The sequence below is a fragment of the Macadamia integrifolia genome, chromosome 12, assembly GCF_013358625.1.
Source record: "Macadamia integrifolia cultivar HAES 741 chromosome 12, SCU_Mint_v3, whole genome shotgun sequence".
NCBI lineage: Eukaryota > Viridiplantae > Streptophyta > Magnoliopsida > Proteales > Proteaceae > Macadamia > Macadamia integrifolia.
In genome coordinates, this window is record NC_056568.1 from 27994802 (window position 1) to 28016511 (window position 21710).

The 21710-nt window shown below is 38.8% G+C and overlaps 3 protein-coding genes across 5 annotated transcripts in view; 2 read left to right on the forward strand and 1 right to left on the reverse strand.

Moving 5' to 3' along the window:
- LOC122057384 (condensin-2 complex subunit D3) overlaps positions 1-2637 on the reverse strand; it is a 9272-nt gene extending 6635 nt beyond the window's left edge. The window contains exon 1 of the mRNA XM_042619461.1: positions 1032-2637. Coding sequence (XP_042475395.1) covers positions 1032-2573 — 1542 coding nt within the window. The 5' untranslated portion in view covers positions 2574-2637. The remainder of the gene's footprint in view (positions 1-1031) is intronic.
- Positions 2638-2870: 233 nt separating this feature from the next.
- Positions 2871-12207, forward strand: LOC122057388 (serine/arginine-rich-splicing factor SR34-like). 3 transcript variants are annotated; one of them, XM_042619466.1, is made up of 14 exons: positions 2871-3025; positions 3618-3715; positions 4285-4350; positions 4610-4684; positions 4793-4901; positions 4992-5038; positions 5164-5224; positions 7217-7266; positions 9680-9736; positions 9823-9932; positions 10020-10127; positions 11675-11708; positions 11792-11899; positions 11983-12207. In XM_042619466.1, the coding sequence occupies exons 2-14, from the start codon at positions 3629-3631 to the stop codon at positions 12001-12003; spliced, it is 933 nt and encodes a 310-aa protein (XP_042475400.1). In that variant the 5' UTR covers positions 2871-3025; positions 3618-3628; the 3' UTR covers positions 12004-12207. The 3 variants fall into 3 exon arrangements, 1 of the variants encoding a protein (XP_042475400.1); XR_006133514.1 differs by lacking the exons at positions 11792-11899; positions 11983-12207 and adding an exon at positions 11004-11091 and having other exon boundaries at positions 11675-11693; XR_006133513.1 differs by lacking the exons at positions 11675-11708; positions 11792-11899; positions 11983-12207 and adding exons at positions 11004-11091; positions 11162-11566.
- A 3718-nt stretch (positions 12208-15925) lies between these two features.
- LOC122057386 (beta-glucosidase 11-like) lies at positions 15926-21290 on the forward strand. Its single transcript, XM_042619462.1, has 13 exons — positions 15926-16176; positions 16558-16621; positions 18032-18087; positions 18234-18309; positions 18417-18488; positions 18597-18684; positions 19065-19320; positions 19475-19590; positions 19660-19880; positions 19976-20004; positions 20102-20189; positions 20679-20781; positions 20894-21290. Exons 1-13 carry the CDS (start codon positions 16009-16011, stop codon positions 21093-21095), a joined length of 1539 nt encoding a protein of 512 aa, XP_042475396.1. The 5' UTR covers positions 15926-16008; the 3' UTR covers positions 21096-21290.
- The last annotated feature ends 420 nt before the right edge of the window (positions 21291-21710 follow it).

Sequence of the window (21710 nt, forward strand, 5' to 3'; positions counted from 1 at the left end):
CCCCCCCCCCCCCAAAAAAAAGGCTTGGTATGTGAGCACCACTACTATTCAAATACACAAGGGTCATGTTGACACTCTTTAAAAGACAACACACAAGTGGAAAGGGCTTGTTTTCCAACAAGTGGTGTCAGAATTTAGTTATTGTAATCATGTGTAACAAAGGAAATAAATCATTACAAGAAACAGGGAGAAGAGTATTTTGATGTTAGAAACTGTTGTAAAATTGCAGCATTATGTGAATGTGTAAGCTGGGTGTGGGCCATAAGGCCTATCAATTTGTGATTTTTTGAGTAACCAAACATATCTAGCAGGATCAACCAAAGGGTGAGTTTCAATGACCTAACTTGCTCCTAGTCTATATCTTTATCCATATCATCACTATCATGCAAAAAAAGAAGAGAACAGTGTCCCAAAAAAAAAAAAAAATTAATGTTGAAGCTAACAACCCAAAAGCTTAAGCTCATAGGTGGAGATACCTGTTAGGGAGGATCAAGTGATGGTGCTCTAGTGCCATGTTGAAGCTTCCTACTTAAAAGCTTGAGCTCATAAATGGAGAGATACCTTCCATGTAGAACACAACCTTGGAGTTGGGCCTATACACACATGAGGTATATCCACCTATGAGCTCAATCTTGTAAATAAGAAGGTTTAACATAGTATTAGAGCACCATCACTCAGTCCTCCCTGACAGCACCCGCCACCATAGTTGTCAAAGCGCTAGGCGAACCAAGGCAGTTGAGGACGGTCAAAAGTTAAGGCAACACCAACAAGGCACCCATAAAAAAAAAGTGGCCAGGAGGCCTAGACAACACTTTGACAACCTTGACTGCCACTTGATTGAGATCACCCAAAAAGAGGGGTAGCAAGTGAGGGAGAGTGTGGAGAAATAGCATTGGAAACTGGGTCTCATGTCGGTAAACCAGGACCTTGGAGTTAGGTCTATAAGCATGGGAGGTATCTCCACCTATGAGCTTATGCTTTTAAGTTGGAAGATTCGACAGATAACATATGAATTTGAACAGTAATTTTACCTCTGATAGAGCAGCTATTGCCATTTTCCGGATACTGACAAGAGGATCAGAGCAAGCCCTGCCCATCGTCTTGAGCAAGCCTTCATCTACAGATTTTCCCATAAGCGAAGTTGATTTGGTAATCAGAAGAAGAGCAGCTTTCCTTACTGCTGCCTTTTCGTCCATGCACCTTTTCCTCAGAAGATTTTTCATCCTACTACCCAAATTCATCTGTTCAGAATTTACAAAACCCATTACTTCCTCTAGCCGGGCCTTCCTGCCAACATCACCTGAGAGGAACCCCACCACCTGTGCCAAGTTGGTCAGAGCCCGTGCTCGGATTCCTGGGATCGCATCAGAACATCGCTGAATCAAAGCCTCCATACATCTTAAACCCCACGGATCATGGACTCCCTCACCTACATTTGTCCCTAGTGGGTCACCTAGTGACATTAATAACATGGGGATAAGATCGACTGCCAGCAGTCTGAGTTGGGACTTTCCCTGAGACATCTTCACCACATAATCTGTAAAACCAATTTGATCCTCATATTCCATTGCTCGAACTATGTTCATGATTGATTCTACGGCACATGCACGCGGTTCAGATCTCTCTGGTGCCTTCTGAACCAGGTACCTTGGGAGATATATAACTGCTTTCCTGACAGCATCAGAACCCTTTGCCACGGCCATCATCTGATGCGTAACAAAATTCATTGCTGATGTTCGGGCCTGTGACTTCAAGAGAAGAATCGCCGGTGACAGTGATTTCAGCACTTCAACTGCTGCGGCAGTCTGATCACCATGTTCAGGTCTTAAAACTGCGTTCAATATCCTGAAACAGATATTAGTTAACCTGTGATAACTTGCCGAACTCTGGTACGATTCAAGTGCCATTACTGGAATTTGGGCAACAGTCTGAATTAAAGACTTCAGACTCTCAGGGAACCGATCCAAGTGAATTCGACCCATAACAGATTCCAATTTTTCAAGAACAACAAACAAACGATTCTGAACATTCTCGTTATTTTCATCATCACCGCCGGCGGCATAATCATGAGCCATGCTTGTCTTGTGAGAAGCCTCACCCAGCCCACGGCCCTTCCTCTTTCTACCGGTCTTACGTGCTCCACTGCGACCATCGTCAGCTGCCGCCGTAGGTGGTGTGCCCAATTGATGCTGCTTGAGAGATCGTCTAATGGATCGGAGAAGCGAAATGAAAGCGATAGGTGAGAAGAGAGTGAAAACGGGGGAGTTCGGAGAGAGGAGAATGGATAAATACACCTGGGAAGCTAATAGGGTTAGGCGAATGGGTCCAGAATCCATGGTAGTAGTGATCTGGCGGACGAGCAGGGCTGGAGATATGTTCTTTGAGGCCAAAGCTTCCCATATGCAGTCGATATCGCCGGGAACGTCTCCGTCGGCGTCGAGGGTATTAGTGTTATCGAACAACGCTTGTAACTCTAAAAGGGCCGACTCCGAAATGGAAGTTGCAGAGGCTGGGTCGTTTAGATTGTGGTCGGCTTCGAGCTCTGTGATTATTCGATGGACGGCTTCTTCCATCTCTCCTTCTCTCCAAGGGTTTACCTCTGCATCTCTCTCTCTCCCACCCCCCCTCTCCCTCTCTTGGTCTCGCGCTCCATATCCCTCTTTGAATTTAGGCCTTCCCGCCTCTTGCAGGTGATAAACTTTTAAGGGTAGTGAGGTCATTTCATATTAGGAAGAGAGATAATCGGACTTTATGTTTTGACATATTTTAACCTATATTTGCAGATTTGCCCACAACCACCGAGGCATCTATCCAGACGCAAGAAACCAAATACATCAATCTGATCCGTTAATTAGAAGATGACACCGTTTCAATGGCATCAAAGGTGTGGAGACAAAAATCGAACCAAGCATGTGCACCCATTAGTCTGTAGCCCTATTTTATCATCCTCAAACAGAAACCCAAACCCTCGAAGCTTTCGTCATCCATTTTCTCGCTCACCTGCTCTGCTAACTGCTGCTCTTGTGTAAGTTTCGAACCCTAGAAAACCCAGACGATCTGTTCTCTTTTTGATTCATAGTTACTGGTAGTGAGATTCTTCTTTATGTTTAATCTGTGAACAAACATGCATGAAGTATATGATTTATTTTTTTATTTTGATATTTTCTTGCATAGAACGCTTTAGGGTTTTTATGGATGGTTGTTTGTTCACACTGATTTTGATCCATCTGCTAGCGATATCGTGATGCGGACTAACTGTTCCTTTTAATCAATCTCATTCTCGGCGGGGGCTGTTTTCCCCCTTTTAGGTTCAAGATTAAAATTGTTTTTTGATGATCCGCTGTGTCATTTTTGGGTATCTGTGGTTATCTTCCGAGGCTTAATTGTTTGGTTATCGTTTGGGGGCGTGGTTGTGCATGATTTATTAGGTATGAGGTGTTCTTGATAGTTGCAAATTTCCTTCCTTTATTTGGGGTTGAAGAAGTTAGGGTTCGTTTTAGTGCGTGTAACTTATTTGCATTGACAGTGTCTTTGTTGTCTGTTTCCAAGGGATTGTTGAATGGTAAAATATACTAATATATCTTTCTTTCTTTTTCTTTTTTTAATATTCCGGATAGTCCTAGCAAAAATGAGCGGCCGTTCAAGTCGAACCCTTTACGTTGGTAATCTCCCTGGGGATATTCGCGAGCGGGAAGTGGAAGATTTGTTCTATAAGGTGACTTGTATTTAGTGGAAGTGTTTACCATATGCATTTTTTCTTTTTCTTAATCTTTATACCATCTATTTCCCTTTTTCTTTTATTATGAGCACCTATTGAATTCTCTGGTTGCTAAAACACTGCCGTGTTATAGGTTGGCTCCCCCCCCCAACGAAAAAAGCTGTTTTTGTGTTAATATATTATCTATTCTAGGTTATGCTGTTCACTCTCTTTCTGTCCTTATGTAAGGAGAAGAGGGGGGGGGAAGATGACTAGGTTGAATAATTGGTACATATATTGATGTACCAATTCTTGGCTATGACGGTGGAATTTAGTCATGGTCAAATTGTGCACTAAAATCAGAGCTTGAGTTTGTAAACTGAATTGTCAGCCATTGCAAAATTTCCATATTATGGATTGGTTATTTTATGGTCATGCGGTTCTGTCAATATCATAGAACTGTATGTTCTGGGGATCGCCCATTATTTTTGTTGTAGTAAGGATTTGGTTGAACTTTCTTCGTGTGCTTTAAGTCATATTTTTTTTGGGGGGGTGTTATGCTGACTGATTGGTTTTGCACATTGCAGTATGGGCCAATTGTTGACATTGATTTGAAGATACCACCAAGGCCTCCAGGGTATGCTTTTATTGAGGTAAAATGAGCTATCGTAGGCCCACTGATGGTTTAAGATTTCATCACCCCGCCCACCCCCCGCCCCCCCCCCCCCCGCAAAAAAAAAAATGTCAATCTTCCTTTCTGCTAAACATGTTGCTTATGTGTGGAATGTTGGTTTTCTTCCTTATGGTCGGGTTTTAGGTGTGAGTTTACGATCCTGTCCCCCCCAACCCCCGCCCCCCACCCCCAAAAAAAAGGGGTTTGTTTTCCTAAGTACGTTGTTACTGTGACTGTAGTTTGAAGAAGCCCGTGATGCTGAAGATGCTATTCGTGGTCGCGATGGATATAACTTTGATGGGAATCGTTTACGTGTTAGTAACACTTTTCTAGTGTTTTGACTTTCTACCATCCATTGGTAGACTGATGCTTGTGCCTCTCCATTACCAGCTGACGTTTCTGGTTTTTCTACGTTTTTATAGGTAGAACTGGCACATGGTGGGCGAGGACACTCATCATCAATTGATCGCCATAGTAATCACAGTGCTGGGGGTGGCCGTGGTGGAGTCTCTAGGCGCTCAGAATATCGTGGTGTGTATTGCCAGCCATAAAATCTTCTGTACCTTTCTCCTTACAATGATACTTATTTTTTATCTGGACACGTTTTCCATTTCCATACAGTGATGGTCACTGGATTACCCTCTTCCGCCTCATGGCAGGATCTGAAGGTGAGGTTATACATTAATACATTATATATGTTCCATAGCTCATTATATTCCAATTGCATAACAATTATCCCTAGGTCATCTCATCTGTCCTCTCCTCTCCTCTCCTCTCCTCTTTACACACACAGGATCATATGCGCCGAGCTGGAGACGTTTGCTTCTCACAGGTGTTCCGTGATGCTAGTAGTGGTAAGTTCCATTTTGTGAATATTTTAGTATATTTCACTTGCAAGTCATCATATTTTAACCACAAAAAGGATTATATTACTTTTTTGGCATTGATTTGGTTTGTTTTGCATGTTTACATCTTTATCATGCTTATAGTGTGTAGGTCTTATACTACAAACAGTTCATTCTGAATGTTGGCTTTTTAATTGACGCATTTAGTTAATCAAAGGTTTTGAAAGGTGCGGTAGGTCTGATGCATAGGTGTCAGGTCTGGGGAAAATATTGTTTTATCACCGTTGTGGGAACTGATGTCTAGTCTATTGTGATGATTGATTTATGGAAGTGTTCTTGTCATGTGCTGATGGCCATTGAGGATATGGATGAAGAGCTGCCCCACTAGTGCAGGGTTGAGAGAGATTTATTCCGGTCCCCAACGACTGCACATTGGTTATAGGCATGCATTCATGTGGTTTGATGGTGGTTAAAAAGGTATGGCGGATGGAGTAAAGTAGGTCTGATGCATAGATATCCAAGTCGGTAAGGTGAATAGAGCTGATCCCAGTTGTGGGAACTTGTGTGCATAGTCTATAGTTATGATTGATGAATGGAAGCATTCTGGTCATTTGTTGATGACCATTTGGAATATGAACGAGGAGCAGCTTGCTATTGCAGGGTTTCTAGAGAGTTTTATATGAAATCGCCACTACTTCGGGTCAGCATAATTGTGCAGCTTGACGGGCTCTCAAAAGGTTCAGTGGAAAAAATGAAGGTAGTAAGAAAGATTGAAATGCATATTAACTAATGGGATTTGAATGCCCGAGGGGGAAGACCAAAATTCACTTGGTTCGATTCACATTTAAGGTCTGTGCCATTGTTTATTGGGGTGGTTGGGGAGGGATTATTAAATGAATGATCTGGTTTTCTTTTAGGTTTTGGGTTTTATTTGGTAGGATTGCAGGAGTTCAGGTTGATTTGCTTCAGACATTGTGTTATCTATTAATGGTTTCTAATTTCTGTTGTCAATATTTATGTCCTGAGTTCTAATTTCATATGTTTTGTAATTGTCTTTCCATTATCTCCTACTCTGCTCTGTGCTACCTGTCTGTGCCCTGCACCAGATGATGTTTTTGGATGAGATATGTATTCAAGATACCATTTATTGCTATTATCATGCTTCTGTTGGCCTGTTCTCATGGTTTTCAAAGTTCTTACCTTGATGTCAGGGGGTCTTTTTGGTTGCTCTGGTTATTTAGGTTGTGCTCGTTTAACCTAGCGTCAGTTTTGGATACAATCCAGTGGATGTTGGGATTGACGAATGCCTGTAGTGAATGATTAGCCAACCTGGGAGTTTATAGGGATTATATGTCGTGGCAGTTCGCTGTTCTAGCATGGGAGGCAAATGTTTTTCTGTTGGGGACCTTGTCATTTTACATATTTTTTTTGATATCCATGACAAATGCCTCTGAACATTGCCAATTACACAATTAAAAAAAAAAGAGGGGGGAGGAGGGGATGGGGGAGAAAAGAAGAGTGTAACAAAATACATGAAGTTAGAAATGACTGTATTCATGTGGTTCATGCTGATGTCCCAGTAGAGTTGGGGGGAATGGCGAGGGATTTTCTGAACAAATTATCCGATTGTTGATAGAGCTGAGTGTGTGGATTCTGAGTGGGACAGATAAGGCTGAGTTTGATAGAATCTTATAGATGTTCAAAGCACGACAAAATCCTTATTGATTTACAGTCAACTTCTTATAATGTAAATGATCTGATGCATTTCTTTTTCTTTTTCTGCTTATTTTTTTAACCCCCCCCCCTCTTAAGAGAGGGGGGGTTCCCACCAATTAATGGGCTAACTATTAGTCTTCTCTTATGTGCATTCAAGGACTTTTTATATGTTTCTCGTCTCTTTTGTCCTCTTTTTTTTTTTCCTATTAATAATGTGGATTTTCCCATATTTAGAGAATTCACTTGATCGGTTTCTGATTTTCTTTTTGGGTGATCATTTTCCAGGCACCACTGGAGTCGTGGATTATACCAACCACGATGACATGAAATATGCAGTAAGTTGATTTTCTGTATAATGATTTATTATTGATCATTGGAAAATTATATCTCTGGGATTTCTTATGATAGTTGTTCATGATATTGTATGTTTTATACCATTGTGAGAATGCAGTTGATACCATGATGGAATGTTGGTTTAGTAACTATTTTGATGCCTTCAATATTGCAAATTTGCATTACAGTTGTCCCACATTAAATTTAATGCTTTGCTTAAATGGTAGACGTTAGTTGGCAAGTCATTTGATCTTTGTTTTTCACTGTCTTCTCGTATTGGTTCCAAAAAAGAACAAGTCAATTGATTAGATAATTCATTGGTAGGAGTTGTTTCCATTGTACTTGAGGTGGAATTTGTTGTTTCTGTTAATTTTTTTCCTCCATCAGTTTTTCTGGGATAAAATTTTTTCTGCTTGACATGTTCTTGGTCTTATTGGAAAGGTGACGTATAATTTCCTCTCTTTTTTTAGAATGCCTTATAGTTTATATTATTTTTCATTGGTTTCTCATTTTATTATACACAGTTTTTAAGGTGCTGCTAAGGCGTCGCCTTACCAGCGCCTTGGCGCTGATGCGATCTAGAGATGGTAAGGCAGTGCTCCGCCTTATGTGAAGTGGCGCCTTATGGGGGGTTTTTTTTTTAAACACATTTTAAAATTACTTGATAAAGATTCCAAATATAGATTTTTTACTGGTAGGTGTATGGTTTTGTTAGCACTTGAGATGTATGGGATCAGTTTTACTCCACAAAAAAAAACCAAAACAAACAACACAGAAACACGATTCACAAACAGGGTTTGGATTTTGTCAAGGGTTTTAAGAAAGGGCTTTGAGAAGGAATCAATGAACAAGGAAGAACCACTGATCCAGGCGACCATATTGCTCCGGCAGCGGTGAGTTTCATTCTTCTTTGACAGAAGTAGAAATATAGTGGATGACCTTAGGGCTTAGGCACTCATTTTGGCATCATAGAGGTAAGTATAATAAATATTTGTATTTTTTATGTCTTCTTTTCTTTATATTTATAATTTTGTTTCATAATTATGTATTTATATTATATGTTAATATGTTATGATGATTGATGATTGATGAAGATGAACTTAGTTTATTCACTTTATTGATTTGTTTTCTTGATGAATATCTTACGTTGGTATGAATATGAACCTTTAATATTTAGTTAACATATGAGTAATAGGATTCAATTAGGATTTGAGCCAAATAGATTGGTTTTATAAAAAAAATTACATAGGAACGCTTTAGTCGATAAGGCGACGCTTTATGCCCGCCTTATCGCTAAGGAGCTCCGAAAGACCCTCAAACGCCTCTGTCACCTTACCGCTTTAAAAACTATGATTATACACATTTTAAGAAGTTGATTTATTATTATTTTTTGTTGCATTTTATTGTGTGCTTTCATGTAAAATATTGTGGATCAAGGAAGCTAGCAAAATCCCGACTTTTGATAGATATATGGCTTTTAACTCATGTCATCTTCATACTCATATTTTTTCTTCCTTCCTTCCCTCGTAAGTGCATCAGTGAGTTTCCTCTGGTTGCCAAATCTGATGGTGTTTGACTTGTTATTTTCATTTGTCATAATCTTTGTTTCTCCATTTCCCATCCATACTTAAAAGACAGATCATTATGCATACTTCTCCCTCCCTTTGTAAATTTCTTTCAGAGGTTATGTATAGATGGAACCAGGTGAGATGTCAGTTCGTTCTCAGATTTCCCTTTCTCAGTTACTGATTGAAGAGGACACAACTCATAATAATTGCCTGCACCCATATTCCTAACTTATTGTGTCTGTATCTTGAGCAAAGAAATCCTGTTGTAATATGACCGTTGATTCAACCTTTAGAAACTTCCATACATAGACTACATTTCTTGCCAGCTCTACTTAATGTTATTGTGGCATTGAGGGAAGCATGAAAGATAATAGAGAAGAGGGACGAACATTGAGGGAAGGTCAGGTTAGATCCGGTGGCCTGATTGATCTGTGGTTGGATTCCATCTCTGATTTTCAGATTCACAGACATGGACTTGGCACGGTGGAGACATGATATCCCAGTGTTGAATATGAAGTCTGGATTATGGTAAAAAGTGGTTCCATGATCACTTTTTGCCATCTTCCATTCTCCCTTGGTAACCTTCCCTCCCATCATTGATTGAACAGAGCATTGGAAACTAAGAGCATGGAGTAGGCAGTGTAACTGCTTGATATGTCCAAACTAACTTGTTCATAAAATCTGGGAATGTAGAGGGGCATGAAAAATATAAGATTGGGGTGAGGCAACTTTCGTTGCTAGGACTTGATGCATGTTTATTTTTCTTAAATTCTTCCAATGTATTTAACTATGATAATATGCTATGACTGTTATTAGTTACTGACTCTTTCCCCCCAATTCTCTTCAGATCAGGAAACTTGATGACTCTGAGTTTCGAAATGCTTTTTCACGGTCATATATACGGGTATGAATTGTTTAACTTATCACTTTGGAACCTTTTTTTTTTTTTTTTGGCATTCTTGGCATTACTATTCTGTTCATCTCCTGTAGGTGAAAGCATACGACTCAAGACGGAGCCTTTCTAGGAGCCGGAGTCGTAGTCGTTCTTACTCGAAAAGTCCTAGCCGCAGTCGCAGCAAGAGTCGAAGCCGGAGCCAAAGGTTTGCCTTATTCGTGTTTTGGTATTTTAGGCTAGAGCTTCATTGAAATGGTTTTGGTTATCTAACCAAGGAGTAATGTATATTCAGCAAGTCTCCTCCAAAGGCCAAATCTTCACGCCGTTCTCCATCTAAATCCCGTTCGAGATCTGTTTCTTCCCGTTCTCGTTCGGGGTCAAGGCCACGCTCTGCATCAAGGTATGCCTGCCTTCATATATGTTAGGCTCATGTAACACATATGTATGCATTTATTTAGTTTTATCTCTTATCATTTAAAATATTTTCATTGTTAAACCTATTTGATGCATCTACCTGCTTATTGTTCCAAATTGTATTAAACACAGGTTATGACTTCAGCCTTGGACTGCTTTGGTTTTGGTTTTGTCTTAGTATGTTTTTGAAGTCTCATGGTATTGTCTTGGGCAGTCTGTTGCAGTATGGCATTAGTGGATGGAAAAAAAAAAAAAAAAGAGGATTTGTCATCATTAATTACTCGAAAGTTTTCTAATCTCCCCCAAAGGAATCAGACAATCACTTCTCTTCCTGAAAATGAGCACTGTTACATTTCAGTATCTATTAAGTTCTAAGCAGCATGTTGAAATAATGTTGGTTCGCCCCAGAAATACATTTTTGAGTGATAAAACTGTACTGTTTTCTGTTTGGTTCTCAGTAACTTTAATATATTATTAAAAAAAAAAAATGTAATGCATTGGGTCATGACGTCATGTAACGCATTTTATTAGGAAATAGGAAGTTCTTATAAAGGACCATTCCTTGTAGAACATGACAATTCTTTTATTTTGTGATGCAACATTTCTGGGACATATTGGTTCACATGGTATGAAGTCTTAGGTGTGCTCAATTGTCCAGGTGACACTGGTGGACGGCTTTCCATGATATCCCTCTGTTCTTACTTTGTCCTTTGCCCTTTTTTTTTTTTTTTTTACTGTTCCGTGTACTTTGCTCCTCATAATAATTAATTTATTCAACATGGATGGGGGTTTTTGAGAAAGGGAAAACTAGGTCTCGCAATTATCATCCTTGTTTATGAAGGTTGCCTTTTTTTTTTTCTAGATATGGCTTTATGCGGCGATTTGGGGATGCATATTAGGAAACATGATGGGATATGATGCAAATGCCTGCAACTCATTTGGTTGTGGAGGTATGCTGTTTCATAGGGGAGCAGCTTTATAAACCTTAATGATATATTAATTCTTATGCATGATGCATAGTGTTTGCACATGGGAGCTAGAGAGGGACAAAGAGGATGGGGGTTGATACTAAAGCTGGATTACTGTCTCTAAGTGCTATTGGGATGCCGCACCGATCGGTGGTAGAAACAAATTCAAAATTCACTTTCCTCGTCCAACATCACGACGCCTATAGGAGTTGCGCCCAGGATTTATGGATTTTGGTGGTACTCAAGGGAAAAAAGTTCTTCCCTTATCCTCTAATATCTTAATAGCTTGAAGTAACTATTGTTTTGCTTTTATTTATTTCTCAATTTTTTTTTTAATCTGATCATCTAGGTTTATAGTGACCTGCTGGGTGAGGTTCCTTTTGTATTTTTGGCTGGGAATTGAATCTCTAATGCTATCTGTTGAGTTCTGCTAAAAGTTTTATTGGTTGTTTTGCCATTTTGAATATGGTAACTCTGACGTGGAAGAGGCGTCAAGGCTTTTGGGTCAAAGGTGTTTACGGAACGTTGTGGATATTGAAATGGGTTGTTTCTGGAACTTTTGCAGATCACGATCAAGATCCAAATCTCCATTTCCATCTGTAAGTGAAACCTTCTGCAGACCTTAAAATAGTGTAATTGCTTTCTTTTATTGCCTCTCTATACTGAGATCAGCAATGTGCAGCCTCCTCGCCCCAAGCGTGTGAGTAAAAGTAAAAGCCCAAAGGGCCGAAGTCCTAGCAGGAGCCAGAGCCCCAGTCGGAGCAGAAGCTTATCGCGTTCTCGTTCTCCTGTATAGTACTTATCAAGTTGTTTTTTGATTCAGTCTGAATTAATCAATGTCTTGTAGGTTCTGATAGCAGCTGTGGTTGACAGGTAAGATCTGATCGCAAGTGATACGTTGATGATGATGCGATAGGATGTTGCTGAGGATGACATTTCATATGCTCTGCCTAGATGATCTATGTGAACAGTGGGAAACAGGAAAGGACCGATTTAGACTTTTTAAAATTTGTTGTTTAGATGAATTTTTTTGCGTGTATTAGAATGTTGATTTGTTGTGTTCAATTATTCATTATTAACATGGACAAGTTTGACCTATTTGACAATCTTTTTTTTTTTTTTTCATTGGGGAGTCTAAATGTGAGCTCCTGTTGGGATTGTCCAGAGGTACTCAAGTCATCATCTCCTTCAATGGTTATGGGGAAAGGTTTCTAATTTCGGGTATCAGATAGTAGACCGATTCCGGTACGGTCTCGATTGGTCAAAACCGGACAGATTTACCCGTTTTTGAAAAAAGAATTGATTTTATTACTTTAAAACCCTTGGATCGTAGTAGTATATTTAAGTTCATTTTAAAACCAACAATATTCACCATTTTCACCGCATGAGCTGTGAAGCAATTCCCTCTGCTCCCTGTTTTTAGACTTAAACTGGCTCGATTGATAAACGTGTTGGGTTTAAGCTTGACACATTTATAAATAGGTAATGCACGGTGCAACCTTTTAGACCGGTTTGACATATTTACAAGCTCGATTTGAATTGATTCATTTAAGTCCGACCTAGTCTGACCTTTTTAATATATTTTTTTTTTATTTAGTTCTAATGGTATGTGATATGTACAATTGCGATGGTGGTGATTGTTATATAAACATTTATCTTTTTTATGCATAGTTTAATTGATTTGAACTTACTAAGGGTTATGTAGGTATAGTTTATTTGATTTGAGTTTCGTGGGTTAAAGATCAAGTACTTTAGTAATTTAGTTACTTTGCGCATCTTTGGCTTAATTCATTTTACTTATGGGATTTTTTTTTTTACTATATCCATCTTTGCCTCAATTTTTTAGTATTCTTCTTCAAGCACATTTAAGAGACCAATTTTAAAGAGGATCCGTTTAAAGTTAAATAGGTCTATGGTCTGGTTAAGGCCCGTTTACGGCAGTTCAATTAAAGCCAAAGACCGATTGGCCCGATTATGAACCGTATCATATCCTCCAAAGTTAGGCCCGTTTACTCAAACGGACGATCACGGTGCAAGATTTCCAAGTGGTCAAGCTCAATTAGGGCCAATCAAGATCGGTTTGGCCCGACTGATTGATACCCCTAGTTGGGTGTATCTCTCCTTTTATTATCCGGAAAGTTTGGTCCAAGTGCCAAAACACCGAGTGAGGAGATTCTCTTTTCATCTTACGTGTGGGAAAAACTTGGTCCAATTAGGATTATATTAGTTGAAGGTAAAAAAAATTTTAGATCCGTACAAAAATAAATGTTTATATGGGAAAATAAGTGCATGGCGTGAGACTGAAGGAATTGCATGCCTTCTCACATAATGTTCCATGGAGCCTACATTGACATACATTCCTTTTCTCATCAATAAATATGTGGGTATTCGGTTTGTATATGATTGATAATTTGATTCAATTTATTCGATTCACTTCTTGATTTGTACAAGACTTGAGAATGTCTGTTCCAGAACTCGTGATTCAGCCTTTTGGGGTTTAGCATGCTTTAGGGGGCACATGTGGCATCAATAGCGGGGTGCCAATGGAATTTTTTACCTCTCCTATTAGTGGGGCCTATGCAATTAGCATCAAATTAGCCATCCAATGGCTGGGAGGACTTGGATATGCATCCCAACACATGGGCACACATCGCCAACTCCGTCCAACCGTTGTATGGTTAATTGGAATGCCCAATAATTGGAGAGGGATTTTTTCCGTGCACATGAGTGTCAAACAGGGGAGGGCTGTCATTTAGCCCCTTTTGTGTATGGGCATAGGGGTTGTGTGATTAGGGATCATTCTTTTCCCCATTTAGTTAATGGTAAAAGTTTTTTTGACCAACATCAAGATAAATGCTTGAGAAAAAAACATTATTGCCAAGTTGCGTGCACCCTACACAAATGCACGAGCCAATGAGACGGGGCCAAGGCATTGGTCACAGAAAGTAGGGTGGTCATTTCGCCCTCCTTGTGAGACAGCACAGGCAGGCAACAACCCTTCACCCTAAATGTTTATAGGGTGAGGGGTCACAACTAGGTTGCGTGGTCTCTGCACCAACACAGGGGCCAATGAGAAGTCGTGTAGGAGAATCAACACGGTGGAGATTTTTTCATTTCATTAGGTTGGGCCATCTTTTTCCCCATATTTGTTTGGGCATAGGCGTCATTCTTTTTCCTTTCTTTATATGGAAAAAAAAGACACAACATGAGAATGTGGAGGAATCTACACACCTTCTCACATGATGATTCTCTCTCTTCAATAAATATGTAGGCCTCCCATAATTAGACTATTTGTCACCCCGCCAAGGTTTGAGAACTCAGTATTAGAAATAGGATCAGTGAAGGCTGATATCGATCCAAATCGGCCAAGATTAGATAAAAATACCCTTACTTTCAATTAAAATATATCTTTTAAATTATTTTATCCTTCATTCACATCGATTCATCAATACAATATCAATTAAGACCAATTCCAATCCAATCCAACCAATCCTAACTGATTCGACTTGATTCCTCAAACCATGCTCCCCTCCCTCTCTTTGATAGAATTTCCCATTTGGCGTTGTTGGAACATCTTCCCATTCTTATATACAGGCTTTGAGCTCCAAATTTCTCATTATCACCAAGAAGAAAAAAGTTCGAAGGTGTGCAAAAGAAGAAAGAAGAGTTGTCATTTTCCAATAATCTCTCACTTGCTGCATATGGGGTAGAGGGTATGAGAGGAGCCAAAAGGTGATAGTAATTATTCCTCCAAATGTGAACTGTTCCTCCAAATGTGAACCTCCGAAGCTGCTGAAAAAGGAATAGCACTTCATCAAGCTTTTTATGATACTCTCTCAGAAAAGTGAAAACATTCAAATACATAGGTACAACCCTCAACAACTAATATGGGAAATCACGAGAAGCACGAGAGTAGAAGGAGAATTGATGGCACCTTAGGGTTGTAAAAACAATATCAATTAACAAAAGCCATCATCTAGTCAATTCCAATAGTTTATTTATAACCCTAGTCATTTTAATCAGGATCCAGCTTCTCTCTTGAGCAGTGATGGTGATTGACACATATTTGAACAATGATTAAACGGTTGTGTTTCTATCGACCAGAATAGAGGCGTTTTAGATCACTGTTTGGACATGTGTTGATCACCCAAATAATTATGGGCAAGACTTGGGCGATCACCGCTCAAAAGAGGATCCCGACCCAAGTTTGTAATATGAATCATGTGAGAACTTATAGGTAGGCTTGTGATATGAATCATGTGAGAACTTAATCTCATAAATCAATCAACATTTACTATAGCCCACTTTGAATTAAGTAGCTCTTTTCAAGCAGTTGTAATTCGCTTGAGGGTCTCTACCTTGACAATAAGTTGTTATTTCTAATGACTTCACTTTAGCATTAAATCGCCTCTGCTATACTTAAATTAAATCAAAAATCGATTACTTTAATACCATAAAAATAAATATTGAGAGAATTTAATCTCATAAATTAGTTTATAAAATAAAAGAATTAAGAATTAAGGATCATATTAACCCACATCAAATTCCTTTTCTTAATCAATGTAGCATTAACCCCTAATAACTAATATGAGATGATTCATGAGTAAGAATATATAAAAAAAAAAAAAAGAGGAATGAAAAGGTGCAACAGTGCATGCATAAATGCCACGTTGCCACCCAACTCAATACGCTTAGAAAAAATTTACTTAAACAAAAGATACGTGTAGAAAAATCTTTGGCCTAAAATTAAAGCAGTGTATGGGCTCCAGCCACTCCACTCACCTTCTCATCACTTGGCAAATGGCGCAGGATTGATTATAAAAATGAGTTCACTCTGCCTGGTTTGCTCACAGAGAGAGAGAGAGAGGAGGAGGAGAGATTTTGTGTGTAGAGAGAGAAATGAAGAGGATGGGTTGTAATGCTTATTGTGTGTTGATACTGGTATTACATGTTGTAGCACTAAAGGGTTCGCCGGCGTTGGTCCAAGCTGCCGCCGGTGATTTTAGCAGAGACGACTTCCCACCACCACCTCGCTTTGTTTTCGGTGCTGGAACTTCTGCTTATCAGGTGTGTAATATGTTGCTCTTCTTTTTCATTAAAAAATAAATGGTGTTCTTTCTTACCTTAAAAAAAAGAAACCATTAAAATATTATTATTTAAAAAGGATCGCCATCCCTAATTTGTCTTCTTTACAGTTCTTAATAGGTACTGTAACTCCAAAAATTTCATGAATAATTTTTTGGATTCTCTGCCATGCTTTTCTTTTTCATCACCCATGTAAGGAGCTTGATTAAATGGACTCAAAGGCTATATGATGAAAATGAAAAATTGGAGTTAAATAGTGACAATTTACATGAAAAGAATCAAAAACCTCTTAAGATTCACTATTGAAAAAAGGGGGGAAATTGTAAATTCTATGAAACACTTTTTTTCTATGAAATTTTGAAGGTTGAAGGAGCAGCATTCGAGGATGGAAGGAGTCCTAGCATCTGGGATACCTTTGCTCACTCTGGTAAGTATTCCCTTTTCCTAATTACTTGGGAATTAGTCATTCCTTTTAATTAAAGGTTTTGAATACTGGTATCCAGTCTGCTCCTTGCATATATTACACAGGGCATTAGTGGTGTTTTCCTGAATTTAAAAACTTTTATGTGAATCTGAGACTCAGAATGATTAGAATGGTAAATCAAATTTTATTTTTACTCCCCTGATAAATAAAGTACAAAGAGGTGCATTAGTTGTAAAATACACTAATTTAGCTTCTTTTTTTTCACCAGCATATAAGATTTCCTGTGGCATAGCTAGCCTAATTGGAGCTCACAATTTTAGTCACTGGTGACTTACAGAGGATGGGTATGTAGTATGTTACTACACAAATATCGTGAGAATACTGTTGGATCATGGTTCGAAATTTCCACCGATATGTCAAAGTTTAGGCAAAATATTTTGGTATGACTACCAAAATTAAATGTTGGCAAAATAGAACTGAAACATCTTGGTTGCCAGAGGAAAAGAAAGCAAAAGCATGTGGTTCGGACATTTTTCTTTTCATATTGAAGACAAAGGGTTCAATTTTCGTAAGGAACAGATACTCATTCCCAGCCGGCAGTATCTTAAATTACGAAGACTGCCCCGTCACAAAGCTTATCCAGGAGATTTTTTTTTGTATTTGCATTCGCGCTCTTTGGGAAAAGCCATTTTGTTTGATATTTAGAATTGATTGGTTGTTCCTATGCCTGATTGGAGGGCAAGGATCCATGTAGCCAGCCCTATTTAGTTGTGATTTTCCTAACTTGTTGGTGTTATGTTTTTTTCATTTTACTTTCACTTTTCCTATTTTGTTTCTACATGTATCTTTTTTGCTGACCCCATTAAGTTGGGATAAGGCTGAGTTTGTTGTTGTTGTTGTTAGCTGGTTATCTCTATGCCCAAGAAATGGTTTTGGAGGCTTTATGATCGGAGAAAGGGAAAGGGTGTGGTTGGTGTGTCACTAGGTCAATGGGGGAACCCTAGGAAGGGGTGTGGGATGACCTGCTGACTTCACATCAGAAATTGCCAACATGAACCCAAATGAAATTTTCAAAATGACTGGAAAAATTACAAGCCGAAATTTCCAAAATTTTCAAAATTTACCAAAATATTTAGGTTTCGACAGGTGTTGAAATCCCACCAAAATATGAAATTTTGACCTTGATTGGGATAGCATGCTACTAAACAGAAAAGACTAATGTACATCCACAACGGCATTAGTTGTATGAGCTTAGCTGTACATTGTCCTTTCCACATTTTACATTCACTCTTGAAAGTTGTTCTGCTTTTGGTGGTATGTTACTGTTGGTGGTGCATAAGTTTTTCGCATCTTTTGTTTATTAACTTCCTGTGAGAACATAGTTAATAGTATCTGTTGGCTCAATAATTTCAGGAAGACTTGGTGACGACAATGGGGACATAGCCTGCGACATGTATCACAAATATAAGGTGTAATTCAGCTTCTTAATCCTGTATTCTTTATTATTTTCCTACTTAAGAGGGCACAGATTTGCTACACTGCAAAATTGAATTGATTCTGCTAGTTTTTTTCTGGATCGTATGATCAAGGTTCTCTTGTTCTTCGTGTCTCACAGGAAGATGTTCAACTGATGGTAAATACAGGCTTAGAAGCTTATCGATTCTCCATCTCATGGTCTAGGGTTCTACCAAGTATGATGCTCTAAACAAACACTACATTGTCACAGTGTTACCATCGAAAATGAGATTAATTTGTCAATTTTATTGTTGTGACTTTTTTCCTCTCGCCAACTTGTCAGATGGAAGAGGACCTGTTAATCCAAAGGGAGTACACTACTATAACAGCCTCATCAATGAACTGCTTAGCCATGGTAAGAAAAAATGTGTTTATAAGGGTAAATACTAGATATTATGCTCATGTTTTGACCCTGTATACCCGCAAAATTGCTTATGTTTCTTATATTTTCTTGATGGAATAGGAATTCAACCACATGTTACACTGTTCCATTATGATATCCCTCAAGCACTTGAGGACGAGTATGGAGGATGGCTTAGCCCAAAGATTGTGTAGATCTCTAACTCATTCTCTCTTCTCCAATGTATATCCTACATTTTCTTGACACCTTAAGAATTAAGGACCATGTTGATGAGTGTTCCAAGGGCACTGATTTACAGTGCTAGACATATTGGGCATCATTTTCATGGTTGAATGGAAATATTTTCATTACAATGTGATGGAATTAGTTAAATTGATGCTTATATGAGTGCATCAAATGCATTTTAACTAGCATGTGTAGATCACTCATTGTGTGACCCTAAGATATCCTATATTACAGTGACCACTATGGAACACATTGCCCAGCAAAGCAGAGTCGGTACACACTTGTAACACCGATTTGGTCACCATTAAAATGGTGATAATAATGTTAATGTATTTATGGATGTAGGAAAGATTTCACAACATTTGCAGATGTGTGCTTCAGAGAATTTGGTGATAGAGTTTCACATTGGACTACTATGAATGAGGCAAACGTGTTTGTCATGGGAGGGTATGACACAGGTGCGTTCCCACCAGGCCGTTGCTCCTCCCCGTTTGGTAAAAATTGTACAAGAGGCAGCTCAACAACGGAGCCTTACATTGCCACGCACAATATCTTGCTGTCTCATGCATCAGCCGCAAGGTTGTACAAGGAGAAGTACCAGGTACCAACTTGGCATCTTCAATGTGGTTTCAACAATGGCCCTGGTCAATAATGTTTATATGATGATTTGTTTGGAGGGAGGAGTTATAGACCTGTTGATATTACCTTATGGAATCTGCACTTAGGAGTTAAATTAACACAGATGGGTGATACAGGCCAAGCAGCATGGACTTATAGGTCTCGATATCTTAGCCTATGGGTTGGTTCCTTTAACAAATTCATCAGAAGATGAGAAAGCAGCTGAAAGGGTCCATGACTTCTTTCATGGTTGGTAAGTCTCTAATTCCTGCAGACATATTAAGTTGTGTCACATTATTCACCAAGACTTGTCTAATTGCAGGTTCCTGAACCCTTTAGTGTTCGGTGACTATCCTGAATCTATGAAAAAAAGCGTTGGCCCAAGGCTCCCTTCTTTCACCCCACTCCAATCAAAACTAGTGAAAGGCTCATGTGACTTCTTTGGACTGAACCATTACAGAACAATGTACATCAAAGATGATCCCGACAGTCTCAATACGAATACAAGAGATTACTTGGGAGACATGGCTGCAAATATGTTATGTATGTAGATTTATTTAATCCCTTGCTCACATTGGAATCAGTCATTGAAGTTAATTGAATCCATGGAACTTACTTGATGCTTTAATTTGCTGCAGCTAAGCAGGGACAGGTACCAGTTGGTGAGGTAATAATGCAAAACAAATAAGAGTTGTATGAAGTTGTTTAATTTATTTTATAGAGCCTATATTTTACTAAGATAAGCTAAATGTGTGTGGATTCAGTTTCCTATTGATCCTGCTGGTCTGCAAATTGTGTTGGAGAATTTCAAGGAAGTTTATGGCAACTTACCTGTCTTCATTTATGAAAATGGTACCTCTTCTCTACCTTTGATTTATATGCAGAAAAACTTTCTTTCTCCTACCAATGTAGCATCAGAACCATGGTTTCAAGTATCTGTATAGCCGATACCGATACCGATACCTATACCTATACCTAACCGATCCAGATCGGTTGCCCATATCGTTTCAGGGGTAAAACAGTAAAAAATGTATTTTATTTGGAAAAAGCAAGGGCAAAAGTGACCGATACGCACTAATCCTTACGAATAACAATCTGAGACTCATACCCTAAATCCTTGATCAGAACAGTTGTTTATCCACTCACATCAATAGGTTGCCTCTTAATTCACTAATATACTTTTCATATGCCCATCATCTATTGATTTCTTTTACAGTCTTGTTTAATCCCTCTCCTCTTCCCTTCCCTCTCTCCACCTCCCAATAAAAATGAACAAAATGAAAGCCTCATCACTTTATGTTGATATGCCTTCATGATGTGGCATGCTCATAATGTCTGCAGGCCAAATGACAAACCACAATGCTTCATTGGATGCTATATTGAATGACACATCCAGAGTGGCATATTTGGAAGCTTTCATGGGAAGTTTGCTCCAGGCCATTAGGTATTGTATAATTCTATTTTTTTGGGTAAAATGATATTGAGAGTAGGGTTTTTTGTTTCTACTTATACTTACTGTCATTTGTTTAATGTTTTTTTCTTATGTTAAATGACAGAAATGGGTCGAATGTCAAAGGGTATTTTGTTTGGTCCTTCATGGATCTGTTTGAATTATTTGATGGCCTCAAAGCCACTTTTGGCCTCTATTACGTAGATTTTGAAGATCCAGATTTGAAGAGATATGCTAGGTTCTCTGCACACTGGTACTCCAGCTTTCTCAAGAGGAGAAGGATCAACCAGTACCTATGGGATCATTAAAGCACTCTTTAGCTTCTTGTTACTTTCTTTTCGCTTTTACTTTTCCTATTGTCTCCTTGCACAGATCCATGTACGATGTAGAATCGACCCCATTAAGTTGGAACCAGGCTTTGTTGTTGTTTGCATGGGTGTTGGGATTGATTCTCCTTGTAGACCCAATGGAATGGTCAATGCTCTCTGATCTTACATTCTTAATTGTGTGTGTGTGTGTGTGTGTGTGTGTGTGTGTCAAGTAAGTAAATTGATTGGTTCCAGTTGTTGAAAGATATCCACCCTACATCTAATATTATCATAACTAGCATGTCTAGTTAAGAGATTTGCACTAATATTAACATTCCTTAAAATCTTAATGATCGAAAAAGATTTAAATTTTTCAACAGATTACTTGGATCCAAAAGACCACTGCCACTGATTCTTTCCTGAGTTTTGATCCAATCCACCAACTGTAGTTGGTGCTGATCCAGCTAAGGTGCAAGCCATTGTGAATCTATGTTGTCATCTCGAAATCTAAAAAAATTGTGTGGTTTGCTGCCCCGGCTCTAGCCTTTGATCTCAAAAGCTAGAACTCGATGTCAATCCTTTTCCCGTTAGTAAAGCAAGGAAATCTTACTGGCA